The sequence below is a fragment of the Sciurus carolinensis genome, unplaced genomic scaffold (assembly GCF_902686445.1).
Source record: "Sciurus carolinensis unplaced genomic scaffold, mSciCar1.2, whole genome shotgun sequence".
Lineage (NCBI taxonomy): Eukaryota > Metazoa > Chordata > Mammalia > Rodentia > Sciuridae > Sciurus > Sciurus carolinensis.
The window spans coordinates 840,378-867,200 of record NW_025920172.1 but is presented as its reverse complement, the minus strand read 5'-3'; the positions used below and the strand labels follow the sequence as shown (position 1 = coordinate 867,200).

At 46.7% G+C, this 26,823-nt stretch overlaps 1 pseudogene and 2 gene segments (V, D, J or C); all 3 read right to left on the bottom strand.

The window, feature by feature from the left end:
* Window positions 1-1,665, bottom strand: part of LOC124974742 (immunoglobulin heavy variable 3-74-like) — a 59,250-nt pseudogene extending 57,585 nt beyond the window's left edge.
* Window positions 1,666-1,803: 138 nt separating this feature from the next.
* Window positions 1,804-7,401, bottom strand: LOC124974741 (immunoglobulin heavy variable 3-49-like). The segment is given in 3 exon segments: window positions 1,804-1,841; window positions 6,922-7,254; window positions 7,356-7,401. Coding segments are annotated over 3 exon segments (417 nt in total).
* A 5,440-nt stretch (window positions 7,402-12,841) lies between these two features.
* Window positions 12,842-26,823, bottom strand: part of LOC124974740 (Ig heavy chain V region MOPC 21-like) — a 59,629-nt gene continuing 45,647 nt past the window's right edge. The window contains 1 exon segment of the V gene segment in view: window positions 12,842-12,951. Coding sequence covers window positions 12,842-12,951 — 110 coding nt within the window.

Genomic DNA, 26,823 nt, shown 5'->3' with positions numbered 1-26,823 from the left:
CAGGTGGAATCCTAAGAAAATAGAAGAGATGAGTGGAGAAGAGGAAGGAGACAAAGGGTGAGGGAGGAGTGAGAAGAAAAGGGAGGAGCCAGGGAGGGGACTGAGCAGATGTGAGTGGTCAGCTGCCCAATTGCGCATCCTGCACATGGAGGGATGTGCCACAGAGAGGTCCTCATATAGAGATATGTTGTTAATTTAGAGGAAGCTGTAAAAAACATAGAAGAAATGTCAGTACAGGAAAGAAAACAGGGTGGGAGGAGGAAAAAAAAAGAAAATATCATGGTTCATTTAAATTGTCAACTGATTGGATTAATAGATGTGGATGATGAAGAGTCTTTTGAGTGTGTGACTTAGGTGTGCCTAGTAATGATTGGCATGTGGGATATTGAACTGAAATTTAAACTGTCCCTAAGAATGGGGAGCATCATCCATTAGGGTGGTGACTTGGATGAATAAAAGTTGGAAGAACAAGGAAGCAGCAGCAGATGCAAACTCCATTCTTCTTTTAATATATACCTCTATATTATTTCTTTACTTTTGGTGCTGAAGATGTAACAAAGTGTCTCACATGAGTTCTTGATTGCTTTGAGATCACCTGAGGTTATCAAAATTTTGTTTCTTCACTCTTCCTAAGTGGACTCTGCCAAGTATTCTCCAGATAGTTTCCAGAAGGTTCAGTGTCAGACTAGGGTATCACGGTTGTTCCTTTTATTCTGGGGATTCAACCTCTTGAACTTCACAGCTACTGGTTCTTTGAGCTTTCCAGCCTGCCGATGTCCTATTGTGAACTATCCAGCTTCTGCTCATATAATCTAATCTTCTAATACCATTTCATGATCATACTTCCTGTTGATTTTGTTCCCCTACAGAACCCTGACAAATACAAGAGGTACTGAGAACAGAAAAAGAATTTTATATTCAGTGAATGTATATGACCATGTCAAATGGAATCCCACATTAACTGTGATGTAGTAATATATAAAGAAAATATGTATGACAATACCCAGACTATTTATATTCTGAGATATGAAAGACTAGTATAGACCACAATTCCAGAGCTTGCCCAGGAAGATGGTACATGGAGAGGCCTCCAGATGCAGAAAAGCAGTTCCCAACCCCTGTGTACCTCCTCCTGGGCTGACACTGAGTGCCCTGCTGGCCCTGGGCACCAAGAGAGATTTGTGTCTGGGCTCACACGGAGGCCCCCTCACTGTGCCTCTACCACAGTAATAGGTGGCTGTGTCCTCGGCTCTCAGGCTGCTCATTTGCAGGTAGATCCTGTTCTTGGAGTTGTCTCTGGAGATGGAAAATAGCCCTTCATTGAGTCAGAATAGTTTGTTTTACTTCCTTCTTTGTTAATATCCCGAATAACCCCAGTAAGTTCCGCTGAGCCTGGCGGAAGCAGTTTATCCAGTAGCTACTGAAGGTGAATCCAGAGGCTGCACAGGAGAATCGCAGGGAACCCCCAGACTGCACCAGGCCTCCCAGACTCCACCAGCTGCACCTCACACTGTACACCTGCAAACACAGAGGCAGCCTGGTCAGGACACTCTCTCATCCACTCTTTCTCTCACTCCTGTCCACTCACACACTCAGGATCTCTGTTCTCCATTAATCACCTTTGAAAACAGCCATAAGGATAACCCAGCTGAGCACACTCTCCATGGTGAGCAGCCTGTGTTGAGTCCTGACCACTGAGTGGGATGAGCTGGAGTCCAGGGCTGGGCTCCTGTGCAGAGCTGCAGGGTCAGGGTGGCTGGTTTTCATGAGCAGAGGGAGGCCCTATTTGCATGTCCTCCTGCTCTATAGCAGCTCTGGGTGGAGGCCCAGGTAGAGCAGCACTGAGAGCAGATGGGAGTGTCATGGGTCAGCAAGGTGGACACAGTAACTTTGTGGAAATTAAAATAGTAATTTTTCCTATGTGTATTTTTTTGGTTTGCAGTCATCATGCATTAAGTTATTTTATATATGCACAAATTCAAAAAGGAAGCATCAGTTTTAATTACATGATGCAATTGTAAAATCACACAGAGAATCATGTGTTTTTGTTCACTGTGCTCAAGAGCTCATATCCAGAAAGTGTTGAGTATTTGAGTTTTTGCTCTCACCCTGGACAGGACTGCTCACCTGATCCTTCTCAAGCTCCCAGGTGGACACACCTTGTGACATTGTCAGAGCACATGGTGTGCATGACCCCACACTTGGTGGAGCTGGGCTCACTCATGCTGGAGCAAACTGTGGGTGGGGACTCTCTCATGGGCACAGGGATGCCCTGGCCTGTGAACTCCTGACTGATGTCAGCCATGTGCAGGACAGGGAGGGGCAGAAATAGCAGTGCAGGAGAGCTGGTGCTTTGCGGTTTGTCCAGCAGAGCAGCACGTTTCTGGTGCTGCCCAGGAGCTGTAGCCAGGAGGATGTGGCCAGCAGCTACCCTGAGAGCAGCCCAGGATTTTGCACCCAGAGGAATAAAGGTGGTCTTTGGATTTCAGAAGACAGCAATGCTCCAGCTTCACCAGCTCAGAGGTAAAGATGAAAATGTAGTAGAAACACAGGGCAGGGCATGTGGGAGAGAGCTCTGGGGTGCCTGGCCATGGACATTCCAGTAGATGATTTCCCCTGTTCAGTCACCAAGGTGCTCAGAGGTTCCCAGTCATGGCTCAAGGGAGGCCAGGACCTGCTCCCTGCTGAGGCTGACCTTGTCATCAGCTACCCCATGCTGGCTTTGTAGGCAGAGGGCAAGAGGGTCAGAGTCTCACAGGTTCCACCAAGATGTGAAGGAAGGCCAGGGAGGCCAGATTGGGTGTCAGGGTCAGAGTCCTGCTGGCAGCCCTGGCAGGGTGAGGCCTGGAGCTGAGATGAAGCAGGGCTGCTGTGGAGACCCAGGAGCAGAGGAACAGCAGTGAGCAGGGCTGACCCAGGAAGCTGCAGGCTTCAGACCAGGCTCCCTAAGAGAGAGTAGAGGGACTGTGTCCAGCTGTACTGTGTTGAGGGACTGCCCAGAGCACTCACACCTGACCCTCACTGGGACCCTGAAGTCAGAGGTGCATTCTGGGGTTTAAAGTCAGCCCTGCTGAGCTGCATTATCCTTCAACATGCCTCCTTTTCTTTTTCAAATGGGAACTGAAGGATATGGAATTGATACACCCCCAAGACAGTCTGTGACTCGGGAGGAGGGAGGGAGAGAGAGGCCAAAATTTTGAACCTTCAAATCAATTATCTCCCTGTGACAGAGCAAACACTTGTAGGGATATGGCCACCAATCTGGGATAGAGGTCCTGGGGAAGAGAAATCCTTTCCCAAATTTCACTCCCAGTGACTGTGAAACTACACGTTAAACTTGTTCTCATGCCACTATAATGACCCAGGAGTCAGATGACACTGGACTCTGAACCCTGAACCCTGTGTCTCCACCCTGTGAAAACACTAATTAGTGGATTTATTAAAAATCATGTCCAGTATCAACATGTTTCAGATGTTTTCCACCTTTTGCCTACATCTTGTTAAAGTCTTCAAGACCTCAGGCACCCCCAGCGTAACTTCTAAAACCCATTCCTCTCCTGTAATCAGTACTGTTTTTAATCCAGAAAGTGAGCCAATCTGATGCCTGTTCTCTGCTGAATAAAGTCTTCCTTAATCTCTGAAGTCTGCATGTGTCTCAATTCCTTTTGTGCTTACAGGAATATTTACCTCTACTCTAGATCTTGGGAGTATGGAACTCTCTTTGATTTTAGGGGCACACAATTAAGTTTTCCCTGAATGTTTTTGAGGTCTTTGCCTGAACTGAGCTCTGCTGAAGTTTTTTTGCCGTTTGGACAGTATATGTTGTGCATTATGAGATGGAGTAAAATCCTTGTGTTCAGGGATATAATGATTAGGCATGCAAAATTGGTCTCTCAAATTTCCATTTGCTTTGGTCATTCTGCAGCCCCATCCACTGTTGGGAAGTGGTGGAGAGCTTAGGCTGTGGGGACTTGTGGAATTTGTATCAATCACTGTGAGCATGCCATGCAAGGGGGTTGTCAGACCCCAGTCTCTACCTTCCCCCTTTTGATTCCTAGCAATGATCTGAGTGGTTTTGCCTGCGGAGGACTCTCTGCATTGACACCTGGTACAGCCAAGAAAGGAGCAAATGCAATGAACTCATCCAGTCATGGACTGGAAATTTTTATGTTATGAGCCAAAATAAGTCTTCATTTTTACGTGTGGATGTTACCAGGCATCTTCTTCAGGGATGCAAAACTGATGAACAGAATTTTAGGTTATTGTGTTTGGGGAAGTGTCACGTCTCCATGACTTTAAAGATGACTGGGTGCTAGACTTTGTTAAATGCTTTTTTTGCAATTGTTGATGTGATGGAATGAGTCTTTTAATTAATTCTATTAATGTGATTCACAAATTGATAGGACACTATTGATCTGTATATGCTGAACCAACCTCCCCACCCTGTGCTGAAACCCACTTGATCATCGTGCACCACCTTCTTATATGTTCTTGATTGCAATGTGACAATATTCATTATGCAATTTCTCATCTATTTTCATCAATGACATTGGTTTGAAGTCTTATTTTCTGGATGTGTCTGTGTTTGGTTTTGGTATTGGGGTGATACTGGATTTATATAGTACATTTTAAGTATTTTCTCCTTTTCGTTTTCACAGAGTAATATGAGGAATTTGACCTTTTATCTTCTTCAACGTTCTCCTAGAATCAACTGAGGATCAGTCTACTTATGAGCTTTTTGCTTTTGGTATGACTTCGAAGAATGTTCAATTTCATTGCTTGATAATTTTCTGTTTTGGATTTCTCTGTTCTTGTGCTTCAATTTATGTTGCTCACATATGTTTGGAATTTTGTCAATAACTTCAAGGTTTTCTAGTTACTGTTGGAAAATGTATTTAAAAAACTTTCTAACAATCTTCTGGATTTCAATATTGTCTGTGGCAATACCTTCTGTTTTAACCCTGTCTTTTAAATTTGGATCTTCTGTTTTTCTTTTATTTAGTTGGTCAAGGGTTTTTCAATCTTCTCTATGTTTTCTATGAACCATCTGCTTGTTTCTTTGATTGTTTGTATTTTGCACATGGTCCTGAAACTCTAGCCAGAGCAATCAACAAGAGAAGGAAATTGAAGGGTGGCAAGGGAACGGAAGAAGTATGATATGTCTCTTGCTGGTGACAGGATGCAATTCCTGGAAGAACCAATATGTCCATCAGAAATCTTCTAGATCTGATAAACAACTTCAGCAATGCATCCAAGTACAGCATCAGCATGCACACATGGATACACCACGTTCCTGTGGTTCTAAAATGAGTTGGCCCAGAGGGAAATCAGGGAAAGAGTCCCATGGAAAACACCCTAATCCCCCTCTGCCTCGCCCTCTCTCCTGAGTCAGGGTTACATGGCAGTGACTGCAGCAAAGCGAGAACCTCAGAGAGGCCACAGTCTCCAGCACAACCAGAGACCTTGGCTGACCCTGGGGGCTGTTTGGGGGCCCCACACTCCCTCCATGAGTGGGAGAAGTCCCACTGTATCAGAGGAAGACGGATGGCAGCTTTGGTTGTGATTGTGTTGAGCTGGAGCCACTCCATCACTAACAAGACACATCTGTCAACCACCCGTGGACAGGGCTTCCTGTAGAATACACAGCAGCTAAGGAAGCAGAGAAGCAAAATGGAAAGAGTGCTTACCAGCACCATGGATGCTGCTGCTAAGGACCAGCCCAACGCTGAGTGTGTCTGCCCTGTGAGGACACTTCTCAAAAGATGCAAGGTAAGTGGAAAAAACAAAACAAAACAGGAAGCATTCTCAACATTCCTGGTAATCAGAAAATGCAAATCAAAACAACTTTAAGATTTCATCTCATTACAATCAGAGGAAATCACCAAAAATACAAATCATAATAAATACTGGCAAGGATTTGGGAAAGAAATACTTAGATGCATTGTTTCTGGGACTTCAATGAGTGCAACCACTCAGGAAAGTAGATTGGAGATTGGAAAGGACACCATATGACCCAGTACTCCACTCCTCATTATTGATCACAGAGAACTAAAATCAGCACACCATGTCTACATAGTGACATCAGTGTTAGAGCAGTGCTTCTCACAACAGTTATACTATAAAATATCCTCAAACACCCATCAACAGACAAATGGATAAAGGAAAGGTGGTGGATGTGCAGAACAGAGTTTCACTCAACCACAAGGAAGAGTGAAATCAGGGCCTTTGCTGGTCAATGGATGGAACTGGAGAATGTCATGGTGAGTTTCATAAGCCAGATTCAGAGTTTGAAATGTCAAGTGTTTACACTCAAAAGCAAATTCTGAACCAAAAAGGGAAAAAGAGCTGGGAGGAATCCCTGAATCTAGAAGAGGGATCACAGAGTAAAAAAGGGGACAGAGGGTGAGGTCAGAGGAGCAGGAGAAGGTGGAATGAAATTGACCACAATACCCTGCGCACCTGTAGGACGGGCCTCAGTGAATGTCCCCTTATGTTCTTCAAGAAGCACTGATGTAAACAAAACCATAAAATGATCTGTTGAGCAAAGAAGGGAAAAGGGTAAGTAGGAGGGGTAAGAGGAGGAAGGAGAGGGAAATGACGGGGATGGAAGTGGAGGAGGTCAAACTCTATAACCCTGCTGTTATGTCAAATGGAAATGCAATCTCATTCATAATCAAGAGGCACTAGTGAAAAAGAAAGTGTAATTTAAATCTAAATTGTTCTCTTCAGAGATGGCACCAATTAGTAAAGAGAATATGTCCAGAGAGAAACCCTGGGAAGGTGGTACATGGCGGGGCCCTCATGAAGGGAACAAGTCCCAACCCCTCTGCACCTGCTGCTGGGTGACCCTGAGCTCCCTGTGTGCTGAGCGCCCCCTGCTGGCCCTGGGCACCCTGCAGGGAGGTTTGTGTCTGGGCTCACACTGAGGTCCCCTCACTATGTCTCTGGCAGAGTAACAAGTGACCATGTCCTCGGCTCTCAGGCTGCTCATTTGCAGGTAGCGCATGTTCTTTGCATTGACTCTGGAGACTGTGAATCGGCCTTTTACAGATGCTCCACATTCAGTGGTGTTACTGTAAGTTTTGTGTCTTATGAGAGCAACACACTCCAGCCCCTTCCCTGGAGCCTGGCGGACCCAGCTCATCCAGTAGGTACTGAAGGTGAATCCAGAGGCTGCACAGGGGAGTCGCAGGGACACCCCGGGCTGCACCAGGCCTCCCCCAGACTCCACCAGCTGCACCTCACACTGCACACCTGCAAACACAGAGGCAGCCTGGTCAGGACACTCACTCATCCACTCTTTCTCTCACTCCTGTCCACTCACACACTCAGGATCTCTGTTCTCCATTAATCACATTTGAAATCAGCCACGATGAAAACCCAGCTGATCACACAGTCCATGGTGAGCTTCCTGTGTTGAATCCTGACCACTGAGTGGGATGAGCTGGAGTCCAGGGCTGGTCTCCTGTGCAGAGCTGCAGGGTCAGGGTGGCTGGTTTTCTTGAGCAGAGGGAGGCCCTATTTGCATGTCCTCCTGCTCTATAGCAGCTCTGGGTGGAGGCCCACATCAAGTAGCACTGAAAGCAGTTGCATCTGCTCTGAGTCAGTATGGTGGACAGAATTTCTTCTCTTTTGATTCTTTTATTTTTGCAGACTGCATTTTGATTTATTGTACTCAAATGGGGTCCAAGTTTCAGTTCCACGGTTGTGTATGATGTAGATTCACACCATTTGTGTAACAGTACATGTTCAAAAGGTAATGATGTCTGTCTAATTCCATCATCTTTCACACCCCTGTCCCCTCCTCCCTCAGATTTCCCTCTCTGTAATCTGAGAAACTATGTTGTTTATATCCAGTGAAATAATATTAGTTATATAGAAGAAGAATATTATGGAATGTGCCGATAAATGGATGGAATTGGAGAATGTCATGCTAAGCGAAATGAATCAATCGCAAAAAACTGAAGACCAAATATTTTCCCTGATCAGTGGATGATGACTGTTTTGATCCTACTGGTCCTTATCTCTATGCATAGATGATGGTGGGAGCCTAGGTCGCTCTGTGGTCAGATGTAAAATCACACAGAGAAGCATGAGTGGGGGTCACTGTCTGTGAGCTCATATGTTGCAAGTGTGACTGAGCAATTGGCTTTTGCTCTCACCCTGGACATGACTGATCCCTTGACCCTCCTCCAGCTCCCAGGTACACACACCTGGTGAGTCCTCAGAACCTGTCCTGCTCTGGAACTGCACTGTGTGTATTCTCCACTCTGCTGCTACCTGTTCTCCAGGGCTGCATCCTGCTGTGGGCCTCAGAGGCACCTGAAGTGGGGAGGCTGTGCCTTCCTGTGAGGCCTCCTTCATCTCACGAGAATTCAGTTTGCACAGAACCATCCAGTCCACATGCTGCTGCCATGTGTGGAGGGCACAGGGCCCAGGTGTGTGCAGGGAGAAATCCACCCCATGTCCTCACTTTCAGTTGTCATGAGCTGAATGCTCACAGGACCATGTGAAGCCCCCTCACAATGGAGAAGGACCAGTCAGTGTCCCCATGGACCCAGTGCCGTGTTGAGGGTCAGGCTCAATTCCCACCACTGCACCTGGCCCTCAATATTCTCCATCCACATGGTCACCATGTCCCTCTTGCCCTTTGGAATCTCTCACAAGAAGGCCAGACAGTCTAAGCTCTTGTGGCCTGTGGAGTGGCCCTCAGCCCCTGCAATGAAGTCACCTGGCCATTGTCACAGATGGTGGCCATCATGGTCTCTCCCTTGTTAGATGCAGTGACAGAGACACAGCCCCTGCTAGTGCAGTCAGAGCCAGGTTCCAGCTGTGTTTCTATGGTGATTTGGCCATTGTGGGTCATGTGTCCCTCAGAGTGAGAGGAAGACAGGGCAGCCACTGGCCATGGGGCCTCTGCTGAGTGAAGCAGGTTTCAGCCCTGGGAAAATCCAGCCCTCTCCATGGTTCCCATAATCCATGCCCAGCATCCTCCTCCTCCAGTCCAGGGAATGTGGTGAAGGAGACTGATGGAAGGTGACAAGTAGTGAAGATCAGAGAATGGAAAAATGTGGTCAGTGTTCCCGTGACCTTGTGATAATGAGAATAATGGATTCTATCTGTGCATCTTTGTCGTCTATCCTAAACCTAACATCTATCATCTATATACGTATGTACATATGTATGTATCTATCTATCTATTTATGAACCTGTCTTTCTACCTATCCATCCATCCATCCATCCATCCATTCATCCATGCAATCTCTCATCTGGGATCCAGGGCTCACTATGCTCATGAGCTCTGCAGACCTGGAGGAAGCTGGTCCTGTGTATGGAGCAAGGGTCTTCACTCAGGTGTTCCAGACTACCTTGTTCTCTTTGCCTCCTGCCTTCCTGCCTTGTGATGGTGCAGCCTCAGGAAGCGCTGGTCAGGAGCAGCACCTTGATGCTTGCATCCTGGTTTCCAGAACCTGCTGCAATCCAGCCATCACATTGTGAAACATCAGTCTCAGGAGCTGCTCAGAGCAGCAGAGGCTAGACTCAGCACACACAGGTGCTGGGCCTGTGGTGGTTATAGTAAACACCTAAAGACGAGGATGCAGCTCTGGGAAGGGGTAAATTGTTGTTCTGTGCCAGATTTGATATGGGTGCTGAAATAGTTGCACCGGCAGCAAATTTGGAAGAACCCATGGGTCTAACTCTGCAGGCACACAGGCTGCCCAAGTTTTAGAGATGAATTATGTTCCTTCTGTATTTCAGAGAATGACCTGGGCTCAAAGGTAGTCCCAGGGCTCAGGCACAGCTTTGTCTATGGTGTGTCACTTACACAGAGTCCCCCTAGGGAATTGGCTAGAGGAACCTGTGTGTAGGGTGCTCCTAGGTTCTCAGTGTTGTAGTTCTACCAGCATCAGGGCCAGCGTGCAGAACAGCAGTCAGGAGACTCACTCTGTGCAGCATGGCCTGAGGGCAGCAGAGACATGGTGTGGGATAGCCTGTGGCTTGGGGACAGGACCTCCACCAATGTGCAGAGGAGGTGGGATGTGGAGTCCAATAGGTCTGTCCTTAACTCAGGTCACCAGAGTGTTGAAAACCATGTTGTCCCTTAATGCAGATGTGGAAAACATGCTGTCCACAGAGGAGGAATGAACATCATCCTGAAAAAATGGCATCCTGTCCCTCCTGGCCATGGGTGTGAACCTGGAGCACATGGACTTAGCTGACCTAAGTCAGGAACAGGGAGGCCATCACTACACCAGCATCATGAGGGGAAGCTCCTGAATCAGCCACCTGGACAGAGAGAGGACCAGTGGCCCCTGGAGATGGGAAGGTGCAGGGAGGGTGATGGTGGGGTGGGTGGTGAGGACCAGGTGCAGAGAGGGCCTTCTCCTGGTGCCCTGCAGCTCACATGCACCTGTGGCCATAGTCAGGCTGTGCTTCACAGTGACTGCCGCCCAGCAGGTGTGGGGCTCCCAACAAAAAGGGGGTAAAGGTTGTGGACAAGCTGGTGTGCACAGCCTGCGTCCATCATGGCGCCTTCACCCATGTGTCAGGGTGCTGTCCTCTGCCTCACAGGGACTGGGTTTCAGTGTATCTATGAAAATACAGCTGGAATGGCCAGTTGTGTGTCTGATGGAGAGAGAGGCTGACATTCTTAGTGGTGTTGATGATCACACACCATCGCATGTGAAAGACAGCAGCATACAACACATCACTGCTTATTCAGGCCCTTCAAAGTGTATTCTCCTGTCAGATCCCTAAACCTAATTTACATAACTAGGTGTAAGTATGATACAAATAAAACTAGTTTAAACAATCAAATACGAACTGTGTACAACTGAAGAGCTTTGTATTATGGAAAGTGATCCAGCATCCACCGGGGCTCAGGAAGGAGCTGAGCGAGACACCCAGAGCAAGCCCTTAGGATTCCTTGAGGCAAAGGAGATAGAATCTCAATCACTGGGGAGACAATACACTTCATAATCTACCTAACTAATGCAGTTTGGGATAATTTTGGTTTTTGAAACACCAACAATTGTACAATGTATGATTATTGGAAACAAAAATAAAACAAAGGAAAATCATTGAATTTGTGTTTAGTATGAAAAAATAGACAATGAATTGAGAAGATGATGACAGGTGGAGACATTTAAGGCATACAAGATAGACAGGAACAATCTCTGCTGTAGAAATGTGTTCATGTGTCTATGAACATGAACCACATGACTCTATATATTTATAATGCACACCTAATATGTTTAAAGTGATAAAAACATGGAATTATTACTGATAGAAACAGAAGTGACCTGCATTGTTAGAAAATGTACTACAGTACATTATAAATTACTTACAAATTTCATATTAAAGATCACTACCATAGTTCTCAACCAGCACATATTTTTCAAAATATTCCAAATGACTAAATTTTCTGGAAAGAACCAGGAGTATCTTAGTACAATCTGGGATATACAAATTGATGATGCTCATCCTCACCCAGACTGGACATGGACTCTCAGGACAGTTGGGCAGTGAGGTGAGCAGGAACAGAGCCCAGGGCTTCACTCTTTTCAACCTTGCAGGCTAGCCACAGGATTTTAAACCCAGCAGGCTGAATCTGCCTCTCCCCAGCAGCCAGTGGTCCTGGGCTTCTCAGACTTGGGGTCTCTTTGCGATAAGATGGGACACAGTGTGTCTTCAGGATCCTGCAGCTCACACAGTCCATGCAGAACTGACCACCCTCCCCCTGGGTCTTCGCAAGGAAGCCCCTTTTTTTTCCAAGATTTGCTCAGATCACCCCTGTCCACAGGCCATGCACAGATATCTGAGGAGTGGGCATCTCTTCCCTTTGGAGCCCTGGGTGTGATGTGTGGTGTCACAGAGGCACATCATGAGTGTCAGACAGCTCACGTACACTAAAGTTCCATGGATTATGATGAGTTTTGGGTTTTGTGTTGGCAACCTTAGCTCAATTTTCTTTAATCTTTGGAACAGAAGATACCTTGTGCCTGCTGACAATGGCTACAGAAGACCAACTGCATCCATGGTCTCTAACACCTGATGGCAGTACGAGGGACTGTTCAATATCATGTGACAAAACTAACTGTCCCCTGTCCTTGTCAAATCTCCCTTGTGGCTGGAATCTCTGGTGCAAGTGGGCTCAGACATCTGTATGTGCACCGTGCACAGATCAGTCACAGGAAGGTCACAGGAGCACTGCAATGGGAGGGGCCCTGGGGCAGGGAGGATGTGGGGACCCTTCTCAGGGTGAAGGGAATTTCCAGGGCCACGAAGTGTTCACACAGCTCATGTGATGGCACCTACATTTCATGTAATTGCACAGAAAGTGTCAGCACCAGACCTGACTATGTAGGTTGTGCTGAGAGGGGGATTCCAGAAACCCCTACCTGGACAAGGAGAGCTGAGTGATGTCCAGGGGGAGGAGCCCTGCGTAGAACCACCATGGCTGGAGCACATAGTAGGAACTGCCTGGTAAGGGGGCTCAGGACTGGGGCCAAGGTTCTCTCCCTCCTGAGCACTGGCTCCTGGGTGACCCTGAGTTCCTTGTGTGCTGAGCACCCTCTGCTGGCCCTGGGCACCCTGCAGGTAGGTTTGCATATGGCTCACACTGAGGTCCCCTCACTGTGTCTCTGGCACAGTAATAGGTGGTTGTGTCCTGGGTGGTCAGGGAGCTCAACTGCAGGGAAAACTGGTTCTTGGACGTGTCTCTGGAGATGGACACTCGGAACGTGAAGGTAGGACTGTAGTTAGTTCTACCATCATAAAATTTGAGCCCCATGCACTCCAGTCCCTTCCCTGTGTGTTGAGAAATCCAGCTCCAGCAGAATTAGCTGGTTGTGATGGAGAATTCAAACACAGCACAGTTGAGCGACAGTATCTGTGAGGGCTTCACCAGGTCAGGTCCTGACTCCTGCAGCTGCACCTGGCACAGGACACCTGGGGACAAGGAAACAGAGACCCTGTTACTCACCCCAGTCACAACATACCCATGGACCCAGCTCTTACAATGGAGTCACTCACCTTGGGGAACTGTGACTAGGCACAGGAGAAGACCCAGCAACCTCATCTTCTAGACCACACCTGCCTTCCCAGAGAGCTCAGTCCTGTGTGAGCTGAGAATTGTGAGCTCCCACAGCCCAGAGGTCATTTGAACCCAGAGCAGGAGGAGGAATTTGCATGTGACTGAGGCTCTTCTTATATCTGGATAGGCTGAGGCCTGAATGCCCAGGTCCTTATTGCTCGTGAGATGTGTCCCTCTCTTGTACCCAAGTGGAGCTTTACCTGTGACAGGAGAGTTTATTTTTTTTTCTGCTTACTGGAAGCATGTGGAACAGTGAAACCTTCTTTCTCAGCCCAGCACCTTCCCCAAGGACCCTGCTCCTTTCCTGCTTCCTAGTCTCACTCCTTTTCTCTACTCAGGGTATTGGTGTTGTGTCCTGAGTGCTGAGTAAAGTACAGTCTGCTGCCTTCTCCCCCACTGCCCTCTGTTGGGACATGTCCCTTGTGTCCCTGGAAAGCATGTGACACTGTCAATTTGGAGATATTACCTTGGTGTGGCCATTTTCACTCCAAATGTGCTGTGGTCAGTGTAAGGTCAGTTGTAGATGTGGGTGACCACAGAGGAGTTTTACCAAAAATGACTGAACAAGACTTTATTGGAGTTTGTGTCTGGGGCAAGATTCACCAGTCATCCAGGGTATTAAGGCCAGGGAATCCACGCTGTGGACCTGATGGGGCCATGTTTTGTAGTCCCAGATAGGTGGGGGAAAACTTGAGGGTTTAGTGTCCCCCTGGTGTTCATTGGGGAATCCGTTGATTGACAGGTGTTTGAGAGACTCCTCTAGGGTTACCTTCTGGCAACTGATTGGTTTTTGATTGACATGCACTGGTCGCCTGATTCCCAGGCCACTTAACGCCCCATACCAACCCAGCTGCTCAGATCTCCCTATCTGTCAGGACACACCAGAACCAGAATCAAGGAGACTGTACCCAATGTCTTCTCCGACTTTTGTCACATACGTGACGGTGAGCATGTGAAAAGAGAAGGAGGCAGTCTCTCCAAGTCGGCCAATCTCCAGAGGAGCTGTGCATCTGAGATCTCAGTGTTTCCCTCTATGCCCAGCTCCCTCCTGTTCTGCAGAGAATTCCCTGGATTCCACCTGCCCAGCTCTCTGAAGATCCTGCTTTGGAGAGTCATTCACAGGAGACCCAGGCCCAGGGTGCTGCTGTCCTAATTCTCTGAGGTGATGGACAACTTCCTGTCACACTCCAGTCCATCCTCTCCACAAGTCTCACCTGGAAATGTGTCTACAGACCCAGGGGCAGCCCTGCTCTGGTACCAGGGAGTGGTGTCCTCTCTCCTTCATCTTCAGGAGGGAGGGTGGAGTGAATGATGGGGACACTCTGGTCCCAGGGAAGATGAGGTTCAGGGCAGACCAGTCAAAATGCTGCCAACATAACATCTGTCCACTGCATTGTTGGGCACAGGACAAGACCAAACTGCCTGGTCTTGGAAAGCACCTGACCAACTTCAGTGGTCTTTCCTGGCTTATCTCTGTAATCTCCATGGTACACTCCTGAGCAGCCTCTTCCTATGCAGAGCACAGTGAGCATGCCTGAGGAGCTTCCTCCTGCAGGTGAGCACAAAGTCTGGGTTCTGTCCTCCCCTGAACCATGGTGCTGCCCTTTGCTGGCTCCCTAGTGAGGTCAGGGACCATCCAGTGGAAACCAGACCCCATATGCCCAGTCCAGAGACTGAGCCAGGACCAAGAGGTGCTGAATCTCTCCCCCTCCTCAAGTGACCCTGCAGCACCCTGCAACACAGGCACCTCATGAAGGATTTCTGATTTTATTACTAGGGCATTGTGAGTTGTAAGCTCCAGGGTTGTGTCACATATCTATGAAGGAAGTGTACAGTACAGCACCTGAGCCCTGGCCCTCTGTGTCCATCCATGTTATTGACACCTGTAGGACACTTCAACCCTCCACTTGAAAACTGTGAGTAGCACATCAAGCTAATGAGCTTCATGTGCCCATTTTATCAAGTATTAACTCTGTAATCTCATGAAGCTCAATCTCATGGCCTGGAGGTTATAGCAAAGTCTTCTGAGTTAATGTATTCACCAGCTCCAAACAGAAACCTGCAAAGAAAAAAGGTGCTAAAACTTCTGAGTGTCTGCTGACCATCATTATTTAATTGAAATTCTAATACAGGCCATAGGGGCAAAGCAGGGCCTAGGGGACTCATCTCCCATGACTTTCCCGATTTTCACAATGGTGGAGTCACTAAACCCAGTTCTTAGCACAGGCTGCACCTCTGACATCCCTCATTCATGGTGGGGAAATTACACCTGCTCTCTCAGCACTACTGCAGGTCCACCGTAGGTGGTCATTCACTGCAGCCACCTGCTGAGCATTGGCTATCCTGGAGGTGTTCCTCCTGCTAATAGAACAGACTCCAGTCTACCAGTCTGTTCCCAGGCCCACTGCCCCAGTCCAAGGGAGCCTCCCTCTGCTCTGTGAACCTTGGGGTGACTGTTTAGATTATAATTGTGAGACAAGGATTCCTATCTGTCTGTGCCTGACTAATGACACTCACTTGTGTCCTGAGTTTCCCCTATTTTGTCCCAAAGGAGAGTCACAATGGTTAATGGCTGAGTTGCATTCCATGATTACTAAGGTTTCCCTTCTCCTGGTGAGAGCACAGGTCACTGTTGTACCCTGGCTGGGGTGAACAGTGGTGCAGTCAGCATGGGGTGGAGGTGGGGGTTCCTGCTCCTAATCATGGAACAGCAGGCAGAGCTGTGGAACTTGTTTATCACTCCCTGGACCAGTGAGAACTAACTGTTTCTCACAGCTCAGGTGCCTCACCTTGCTGATATTCAGTGCCATGGCAGGCCTGTGATCTCACAGCAGAAAGGAGAAACAGGAACAACTGGAGGAGAAGCTTCCTGCTGTGTGTACACTCCCTGCGTCCATCCTCTGTTCTGGCTCATCCCCTGACTAGTCCATCCACAGATGTGTGCAGGAGAGAAACTTCCCGAGCTCTCCCACCCAGCAGCCAGGAAATGGTTCTTCAGATACAACCTCTCAACACTCCATCTGTGGGACGGATGCACCTGAGTTCTGAGAGACAACAATGAGCTTCTGTATGTATTTCATGGTAAAATGCAGGAAAGTAATACATGATTTCTGTCTCTTAGTATAAATATAATACCCACAAAATTATGCAGTCAAATTTCCTTATATGGGAACTGATGACCCACAAAGTCACTCCAGACATTCTGTTAGTAAGTGCTAACCTGCTTCTCCCTGAGAAATTCAGAGTCAATTCCTGCTGGTATCTGGTCACATGTGTCACATGGCAGGTAGGGTCCTAGAGGTTCTTATAAAATATTTGGTTCCATGTGATTTCACAACCAACTGGTCCACCTATCTCTTCTTATGCAGGACTTGAAAGGAATTACAAAGTCTTTCCACATACTTCCTGTTTCCCAAAGGCACTGAACCCCCAAGCTCAACCTTCTCATCCTATATGTGAGAGCAGAAAGTCCAGTCAGGAAAGATTTTTGCTCATCCTGATTGCAGGGTCTTGCATAGTTCAGCCTCCTCTTAAAAGTGTCTGTTAGCAACATTTTTTAAAAAAATATTATTGCAGGAATCCAAAAATCCAGACACACCATGTATCTACAGGGTCACCACACCCATTTGGGGTGTGTCAACACTTCCCAGAGTACCCTTACTATCAGAGAAGTCAGTTCTCTCCCTCTTCCTATAGACATCAAATTTTTATTTCATTAACATTGAAATCATGACCAACATGATGTGAGGTGTCCCCCAAAAGCTCACATGTGAGACAATGCAGGAAGATTCAGAGGAGAAATGATTGGGGTAAGGCCTTAACTCAATCAGTGATTTAATTCCTGATGGATAAATGAAGTGGTAGGGTGTGGCTGGAGGAGGAGGGAATTGGGTCATGACTATGGGGTATATATTTTGTGTCTGGAGTGCTTCCTGATGATGTGAGCTGCTTCCCTATTCCCACATTCCACCATGATGTTCTGCTTCACCTCAGGCCCTGAGGATTGGAGCTGGCATCCTATGGACTAAAACCTCCAAAACCATCGGATATCAAATACACTATTCCTCCTCCCTAATTTTGCTGGTCACGTTTAGTTGTAGCAGCTTAATAGCTGTATAAAAGTTATGTTACCCAGAATTGGGTGGTTGCTGTGATTAACATGACCATGTGTTTCAGAAGATTTTGGAGCTGCTTGGAATTGGTGGGAGGGATTTCAGATATACAGCAGTGCAATATGGAAATGCTTTAGAATGGTGCAAGCAGAGATTAATGGGCAATTCTGGTGGGAGCTCAGAAGACCACCATGATGATAGGACCTTGATCAGTGAAGACCTGACTCAAGAAAGTTCAGAAAAGCAGGACTCCATTGGAATGTGGATTAGAGGCCACTCCTGTTATGTTTGACTGAGAAGTTCCACGAATTTTGCCTGTAACTGAGAGTTTCTGTGAGGCTGATTTTAAAAATGATAGACTTCTTAATCTGGAGGGAGAAATGTCTTGGCAGCACAGCATTGTGGCAGTGGCATGTATATGGCTGGTGGATTTTAGACTAATTTATTTTGATAATCAGGAGCAGAAGGCAGAGAAAACAATTTTAAAACTTTGAAAGGCAGCAGTAAAACTAGGGCGAAGGAAGTTGCAGCTCTTAAGGACATTAAGCCATGCCTAGACAATACTAGAGACAATGCTAAAGACCATGCCTAGAGACCATGAGAAAGATGGTTTGAGGTCATTTCAGGAGCTGGCAAGACCACACCATCTCAAACTCAAGGGAGTAAGGTGAAAATTCTCTTGAGAAGAAACCAGAGGAGAAGCTTTCTTACACAAGGGGGCCTAAGACGGTTTTCAACATGCTCAGCCACCCTGACCCTCAGAGGCTGCCACAGCATGTATTTCTAGAGGATTGACTACGGTTCAAGATGGCAGCAGACCTTGGCATCAACCATGAGGTGCTGGTTCTGAAGGAATGCAGGATACTGGAGTTAGGGTATCATGGAGGCTTCCACCAAGATTTCAAGGAAGGCCTTAGAAGCCAGGAAATGTGCAGCAGGGACAGAGTCCCTGGAGACAGCCCCTGAGAATTCAAAGTGTGAAGAGGTGAGGAGGAAGCCAAGGTTGCAGTGAAGACCCCACGAATAAGAAATGCCAGTAATGTGGGAAACCATCTTGGGAAAGCTGCAGAAATTGAGCTGAGACCAGCCAACAGAAAGACCACTTGTGCTGCAAACAAGGCCACAGTGGTGGAGTGAGACAAGCCCTTTGGGGAGAATATCACAATGTCATGTGCCCCAAGAGCTGGTCATGGAGCAACAGCACATTTTTGTCCAGCCTGATTTTAGTCTTGCTTGGGTCCCATCCCTTCTTTCTATGTCCCCATTTGTGTAAATGGGAACATTGACTAAGTTACTTTATATGCTGCATATTTGTAAATTACTTTTACTTTTATAGGGGCTCACAGAGTGATACTGCGTGAGCCTCAGAGAACACTGTGCACTTGAACTTGAGCAATCTTGGAGCTGTTGAGACAGTGGACTTGTGGAAATAGACAAAATATATTTTGCATTGTGAGATGGTTGTCAGCTTTTTGGGTCCAGAGGCAGAATGTTCTAGTTTGGATGTGAGGCGTCCCCACAAAGCTCACTTGTGAGACAGTGCAGAAAGGTCCAGAGGAGAAATGACTGAGTTGTAAGAGACCCAACCCTATCAGTGAATGAATCTGTGATGGATTAATTGAAGTGACAGGGTGTGGCTGGAGGAGGTGGGACTTGGGGTGTGACTTTGAGTACATGTTTTGTATCTGGAGAGCAGAGTCTCTCTTTGCTCTCTGATGATGTGAGAGTTTCATCTTCCACACTCTTTCATCTCCATGTTGTGCCTCACCTCCAGCCCTGAGGAATGAAGCTGGCCTCTGAAAGGGTGAACACGCAAATAAACTTTTACTTATTTAAAATTGTTCTTGTCAGATTTTTTTTTAGTCCCTACAGTGAAGAAGCTGAAATATCAGAAAATATGTCTTACTCACATACATTCTGTATTAGCATCATACTGCATTTCTAACATTAGGAATGGTGAAATGCACCAGAGTAACATTAGTGTATCCATGTAAATATCAACTTTCCAACAGAGTGAAAATGTACAATTCCAACACCAAATTACCCATGAATATGGAAGAGTGTGAGTTGAGAAAAGAAGAGTAGGTGACCTCAGTTGAACTGTGCAGTGTGTGGACCTCAAGCATCTCACAGGATCTGCATGCCCAAGAACATCAGCAGTACTCCATTACTGAGGACTTGGGGGTGCAAAGGAATGTATGCCAAAGATGCAAATTTCAGATGTCAAATCTGAGGAAATCAGGATCAACTGCACCCAGGTTTGGGGCACTATTGCATTAGAAATCTGAAAGTCTTCAAATTAGATTTTCATAGGTAGTAAAGAAGATCTAGATACTCTTTCCACATGTAAAGTAAAAAAATTTGTTTGCACACAAGTCAGAATTTCCAGAACATTCTTACCTGTTAGTCACCAAGTGAGTTAACCATAATTGAATCTTCATATTATAATAAATCTAACCTAGAAAATGATGTACTTTTGAAGGTGAGGTAGCAGGAATGGAGGAGGAAGCTCTGAGCAGCAAACACTCCCAGGAGTAAAGTAACTCAGCTGTTTGCAGAAGGAAACTGAGAGAGGGCAACAGGAAGGGAGATGGCAGCTCAGTGAGCTGATTCATAATAACGATGAAAACATTGTCTCGAATAGCAATGCAGGTGGTACAGGTGGCAGAGAGCAGCAGAGTCAGGTGTGCTGTGGACCAATGGTGTGTCCATGTCCTCCCTCGGCAGGAGGGAGTACACTTTCCCACCAGGTTTGGGAAATCGGCATAATCAACAGACCCTGACTGCAACAGATATTTAACTCAGATACCCGGGGCGGTTCTGAGCAGGAGAAAACCCAGGGTCCCTGCCTGGAGAGGACCTGCAACACCAAGGCAGGTGCTTGAACTTCCCAGTAGAGGTGGCAGAGCTGGGGAAGGGCTGGCAGCTTGAAGAGACTCAAGGACTAGGCATAGAAATCCTCAAGTACACCTCTGTATTCCAGAAATCACTTCAGAATTCCTTCCATTCTCCCCTCCTTTCAGTTCTCCTACACTAGGAGTACTTGCTTTGAATGTCCAAGGTGGACAGCCACTTAGGCCACACTCTTCACTGGGGCCTTGGAACCCAGGCCCAGCCCCACTGTGGGAGCGGAAGAGAGACTGGTCCTGGCTGGAACTCTAAGAGTGGAGGACAGCAAGGGGCACTTCCGTCAAAGTGTGATGGACAGGCCTGGGGACCTGGGTCTGATGAGAATTGGAGGAAAATCCCTGCAATCAACCCCAAAGTGAAACACAGGTCAGGAACTCTCAGAAGGAAAGGGGATTCAAATCAGATCCCTCTATAAATGATGCAGGTGGATGAAATGTTCAGTCTTCTTCACAGACCCTCACTCTCACCCCTGAGCACAGAACAGCTATTGTTAAAGAGAAAATCAGTTACCCTACCCCTCCTGGAGAGGTGGTCAGATGGGGAATTCAGGTCTGCATGTGGACCCAATTCAGAAGCTGAGGGGAACTAAATAGGAAAAATAAATCTTACCCCAGATAGATCTCACTGGGTGTAGTGAGGGTGGGAAATCTTTAGCAGAAATGCCAATTACACTGGACTCTTCAGCATTCAAACTGAAGTAAACCTTACAGATGCAGTGAATTGGAAGAGGTTTAGGGGAAAATCTATACTGGTTCAGCATCAAGGGTTCCATGGAGAGGAAAGAACTTATGAGTGCAATGACCTGAGGAAGGTCCACAGCCACAGGTCCTGACTAATTATTCATTGGTTGTTTCACACTGGAGAAGGGCCTTATGAGGACAGTGACCTTGAGAAGGTCCATAGCCAAAGCTTCTGGTTAATTAATCGCTGGTGAATTCACACTGGAGAATTCTGATGAGTTCCTTGACTGTGGGAAGGTCTAAAGTCACAGGCCCTAGTTAATTAATTATTAGTGATTAGTGTGTTCACAGTGAAGTAAGGTCTTGTGAGTGCAGCGACCTTGGGAAGGTCTACAGTCACAGGTCCTAGTTAATTAATTATTAGTGATTAGTGTGTTCACAGTGAAGTAAGGTCTTGTGAGTGCAGCGACCTTGGGAAGGTCTACAGTCACAGGTCCTGGTTAATTTATCTTTGGTGAGATCATACTGGGGAAGTCCTTGTGAGTACTGTGACCTCGGGAAGGGCCACAGTCACAGGTCCTGGATAACTAATCTTTGGTGGAATCACACTGGGGAAGTCCTTGTGATTGCAGTGACCTTGGGAAGGTCTATACCCTCTGTAGAGGTTAATAATTATTGGAGATTTCACGCTATAGTGGGCCCTTATATATGCAGTGAATATGGGAGTTGTAGAGCTACCGTCTTTCTAGTTATCACTGGAGTATTCAAACTGGAGAATTCACAATGGAGAAAGGCCTTAGAGTGCAGGGAGTGTGGACACCCCCTTAGCCAGAGTTTCTCCTCATTCAACAGAAAGTACACATCAGAGTAATGTCCTTGTGCTTCAAATTTGGGACACCCTGTTGCCACCCCACAATTTTCCACAACTCTGAAGAGGATGTGGAGCTCACAGGCATTGAGAAAGCAGTTAGTGAGGGAATGACTGAAACCCTGTTCTGCACTGACTCAGCAAACCTCACAGCTCCAACAAGCCTGAGGGCACAGTGAGTGCAGAGGGAGGTCATGGCCAGTGGTGTCATCATGTTCCAAACCAGCACATCCATACGGGAGAGGCCCTAGGTGTGACCTGACCAACAGACAAGTTCTGAGAGTAGCCATTGTTTTAAGCCAGGACTGAACCAAGTCCTGCACACAGCACAGAGCGTACAGCAAGGAACAGCTGCTGCCCTCCACCTCCCAAGATTGCAGCCCTCTGCCTGGGCTCCAGGGAGAGGGGAAACCATGTCCCAGGTCACACATGGGGCATCTCCACCCAGCTGAGCCATGAAACAGGAGCAGCCCAGTGCTCTTGGCTATGGAGGACTGACTCTTGTTCTTCATACAGAAAGTTAGATTTTCCAAAATAAATATTTCCCTTGTTGTAAAATATTTCTTCTAAAAAATCTAACATGTACTCAGGATTGACAATCACTGACTAAGGCAAACTTTAAGGATAATTAAAGTAGAAAACCCATCTAGTGGTGAGATGGAAATTGGGAGACTTAAGCTTGGACAGTCCCTCCCCTGTAGGTGATGGCCACTGTTGAAGATCAAACCTGCTGTGAACTAGGAAGCCCCACAAACCTCAGCCAGCAGTGTAAGCATAAGAAAACCAGAGACAAGCACAACTCTCACCAAACTGGAACAGACCTGGTGATGCTGAGAGACTCAGGAAAGGTGGGTCTTTTCACCCAGTTGTATGCTGTGCCCACCTACTGCACTGGTACTGGACCCAGGGCTCCCATGCATGTTTGTTGTGTCAATGAGGAGAAGAACTGAGTCCTCCACTTGTCCATATCTGACTACCCTGACCATTTGCCAAGACCACCTTGCACAGTGTTCTGAAGCATGGCCATAGTGGGGCACCCACTTCTAGGAGTGCACAGTGAGCCTGTCCAGGCTGGGTTGCTGAGTGTCCATCCTTCTTCTCAGCACCAGTGACCTCCAAAATGGTTCTCAGGAGCATGTCTGAATGACCCAAGGTTCCTTGGTGACAGTGGAGGGTATATGTCCTAACTAATGGAGAGAGACATGCAGGATCTGATGGGGGTCCCCTACCATGTCAGAACTTCTCCTCTGGTCATTTTGCCTGTGGAGATCTCAGAGAGGGGAGGAGGATTTTGCAGATGCTATGATGAAGGAGTCTCCCCTGGGGTTTATCTGATGCTGTCCTCATGGTGAAAATGGGGTTTGGGGTGAATATCGTGGGAGACTCATTCCCAAATATCTTATCAGGAAACATTCAAGAATGTCCTGCATGTGGTGAATTTGCATTGTCCTCTTCATTATTGCTGGAGATGGGTGTGGCAGTATTCTGCCACTGCCCATGGAACTCTTCAGAAGTAGGTTTCTAAGCCCAAGTCCCATTCAGGAATGGGAGTTAAAGAGGAGTCTGCAAAAGTTGCTTGTGATTCTCCTTGGTTGCAGACATGTCTTCACCCCAGTATTAGCTAATTCATGTATTTAGGTCAGAGTGATCTCCTGAGAATTTATCTATATGCTGGTATGTAATCCCCTGCTGTGTTAGGCTAATTGTACACAAATCTTCAAGCTTTCTCCTGTGGACCACCTTTCAGCAAGGCCTGCTGTCCTTTCATGTGTCCCTATCCTAGTCAGGGTTGCAACTCGACCTGGAGAGACCACAACCTCGAGGTATGTGACTGAGCATGAAGCTGGGAGGCTCTTTGAGCAAATGGCACCCCATTTCCACAGATGCCTTCCAGGAAGGAAGTTTGCACTACATAGTCTTTCTGGGTTGCTATAGTAAGATGAGAACTGAAGAAGATGGAATTCGGAGGCCCAGGCTACTTATGCAATTTCCTGAGTGTTTCAGGCTGGCCATACAGACAGCCTGCCCATGCACCACTCAGGTCCAGATCACATGCTCACCTGCCTTTCCCCAGAGAACTCACCATGCCCATGATATTCCCTTCTGCCTCTCTGCCCACAGTAATGATACCACAGCCAACTACAGGGGAGTTGGGATGGTCCAGGTTCTACCAGTTCTGCCAAGACTTCACCAGGAAGAAGTATCAGCAGGCACCAAGAAATAGCAGCATGGATTGATGAGTGACTAAAAATTAATGAAAGAACAGAGCCAGGGCAGGTGACTTCGTGGATGATCCTGCAAATCATGCATAGGAGAACTGAAGGAAAACCCCCTTAGGATACCAGACAGATTCTGGTCCAAAACCCAGATGTCAACCCACAGTGAAGTCAACTCCAGTTCAACAGCCATGTTAAACTAGGTGCTGGAACTCTGCAGAAAAGTCCTGGATTGCTGGAAATTGACGGGCAGGACACAGTAAGAGAGCAACACCCTGACCTAAGAGCACCTGCCTGGCCTGGGATGCACGGACAACTGCGGGAGCACCTCAATGTGGTTCGTCCTCAGCACAATAGAGGTCAATGTCACAAGAATTTCTCAGCAAAAACAGAGACACCTCTGGGTGAAATCCAGTACTTTCCATGAGGAAAGCAACCAACAAGTTACTGATAGGAGGAACAGCACAGTGAAAGTCATTGTGGAAAACACACAGTAGATCCTGCTTCAGTGGGAGAACTTGAGGGTTTTCCCTGAGACATGGACTGGGGCAAGGTTGGTCCCTCAGCCTTCCTCTTCCACAAGGACTGAGAACCTGCTCCAGGGATTAGACAGTAAGAATGTTGAAAATCATGCAAGCCAGAAAGGAAGAGATAGACTATATCTGTTGAGTTATGATATGAACATGTAGAGTCAGAATCTGAAAGAATAAACCAACAGAAAACACCCTTAATGTGAAGAACAAAGTGAAGAATCAGTCAGTGGGAAGACAAGAACCTCAGGAGCTTCTAAACAGCACAGGAGAAAAGAAAGGGCTTTGGAGAGAGAGCCTAGAGATCAGGCTAACATCTCTGCCTTGCTCTTCAGACAGGGGATTAGCACCCAGAATGTATATGGAACACAAAACCTTTAACCTTCCAAATAAAACCATTCAATTAAGAGATGGTTAACAGATAATGAACAGGTACTTCTCAAAAGCAGAAAGACAAATGACAAACAAATATTGCTGGTTTTTTTTTTTTTTTTTTTTTTTTTTGGTAAAGGGGATGGAACTCTGGGGCTTATGATCCCTGATTCACAGCCTCAGCTCTATTTTGTATTTTATTTAGAGACAGGGTCTCACTGAATTGCTTAGCACCTAGTCATTGCTGAAACTGGCTTTGAACTCATGATTCTCCTGCCTCAGCCTCCCATGTTCGGTCTCAAAGATTGACAATTATTTGAAAAAATTAGGGACATATCAATGAAAATGACCTTGAAGAAGTTCCTTCTCACTTCCATCAGAATGGCAGCTATCAAGAACATAAACAATAATAAGGCTAGAGAATTCATGGCAAGGTATACTCACACTCTGTGGTGGGACTGCAGATGAGAACAACCTTGAGGAAGGCATTGTGGAGACCCCTCAGAAGAACAGGGATGAACCAGGATGGACCCAGCTGTGCTGCTCCTTGGTATTTATCCCAAAGACCTAAAGCCAGCACACCACAGTGACACAGCCACTTCAGTGTTTATACAGTGTGCTTCTGAAGAGCTAGGCTGTGGAACCAGCACAGATGCCCGTTGATAATGAATGAATAAAGAAAATATGGATTATATACTAGATTCAGCCCCACTTTGTCATTAGGAAGAGTGAAATTAGGGTGAATGGAGGGAGCTGAAGAGCATTAAGGCAGGAGAAATAAAAACAGCTTAGAGAGTCAAGGTTGAATGTCTTCTGTCCTAGGTGGAAACCAGAACAAATAATGAAAATAAAGGCATGTGGAATCCTAAGAAAATAGAAGAGATGAGTGGAGAAGAGGAAGGAGACAAAGGGTGAAGGAGGAGTGAGAAGAAAAGAGAGGAGCCAGGGAGGGGACCGAGCAGATGTGAATGGTCAGCTGCCCAAGTGTGCATCCTGCACATGGAGGGATGTGCCACAGAGAGGACCTCATATAGAGACATGTTGTTAATTTAGAGGAAGCTGTAACAAAATAGAAGAAAGATCAGTAGAGGAAAGAAAACAGGGTGGGAGGAAGAGAAAAAAAGAAGAGTGTCAAAGTTCATTTGAATTGTGCACTGATTGGATTAAGAGATGTGGATGATGAGGAGGCTTTTGTGTGTGTGACTGAGGGGTGCCTAGTAATGACTGGCATGTGGGATACTGAAGTGAAATTGAAACTGTCCCTAAGTATGGGGAGCATCACCCATTAGGGTGGTGACTTGGATGAATAAAAGATGGAAGAACAAGGAAGCAGCAGCGGATGCAAGTCCATTCTTCTTTTAATATATACCTCTGTATTATTTATTTATTTGTGGTGCTGAAGATGGAACAAAGTGTCTCACAAGGGTTCTTTATTACTTTGAGATCATCTGAGGTTACCAAACTTTTGTTTCTTCACTCTTTCTAAGTGGACTCTGTCAGGGATTCTCTAGGTCGTTTCCAGAAGGTTCAGTCTCAGACTAGGGTAGCACGGTTGATCCTTTAGTTCTGGGGATTCAGCCTCTTGGACTTCACAGTTACTGGTTCTTTGAGCTCCCCAGCCTGCGGATGTTCATTGTGGACTATCCAGCTTCTGGTCATGTAAGCTAATCTTCTGAATACCATTTTCATGATCATACTTCCTGTTGATTTTGCTCCCCTACAGAACCCTGACTAACACAAGAGTAACAGAGGACAGAAAAATAATTTTATATTCAATGAATGTATATGACAATGTCAAAAGGATTTCCAAGATAACTGTGATGTAGTAATATATAAAGAAAATATGTATGGCAATACCCAGACTATTTATATTCTGAGATATGAGAGACTAGTACAGACCACAATTCCCAGAGCTTGCCCAGGAAAATGGTACCTGGGGAGGCTCCAGGATGCAGAAAACCAGTTCCCAACCCCTGTGTCCCTCCTCCTGGGCTGACCCTGAGCTCCCTGCTGACCCAGGAGGTCCTGCAGGGAGGTTT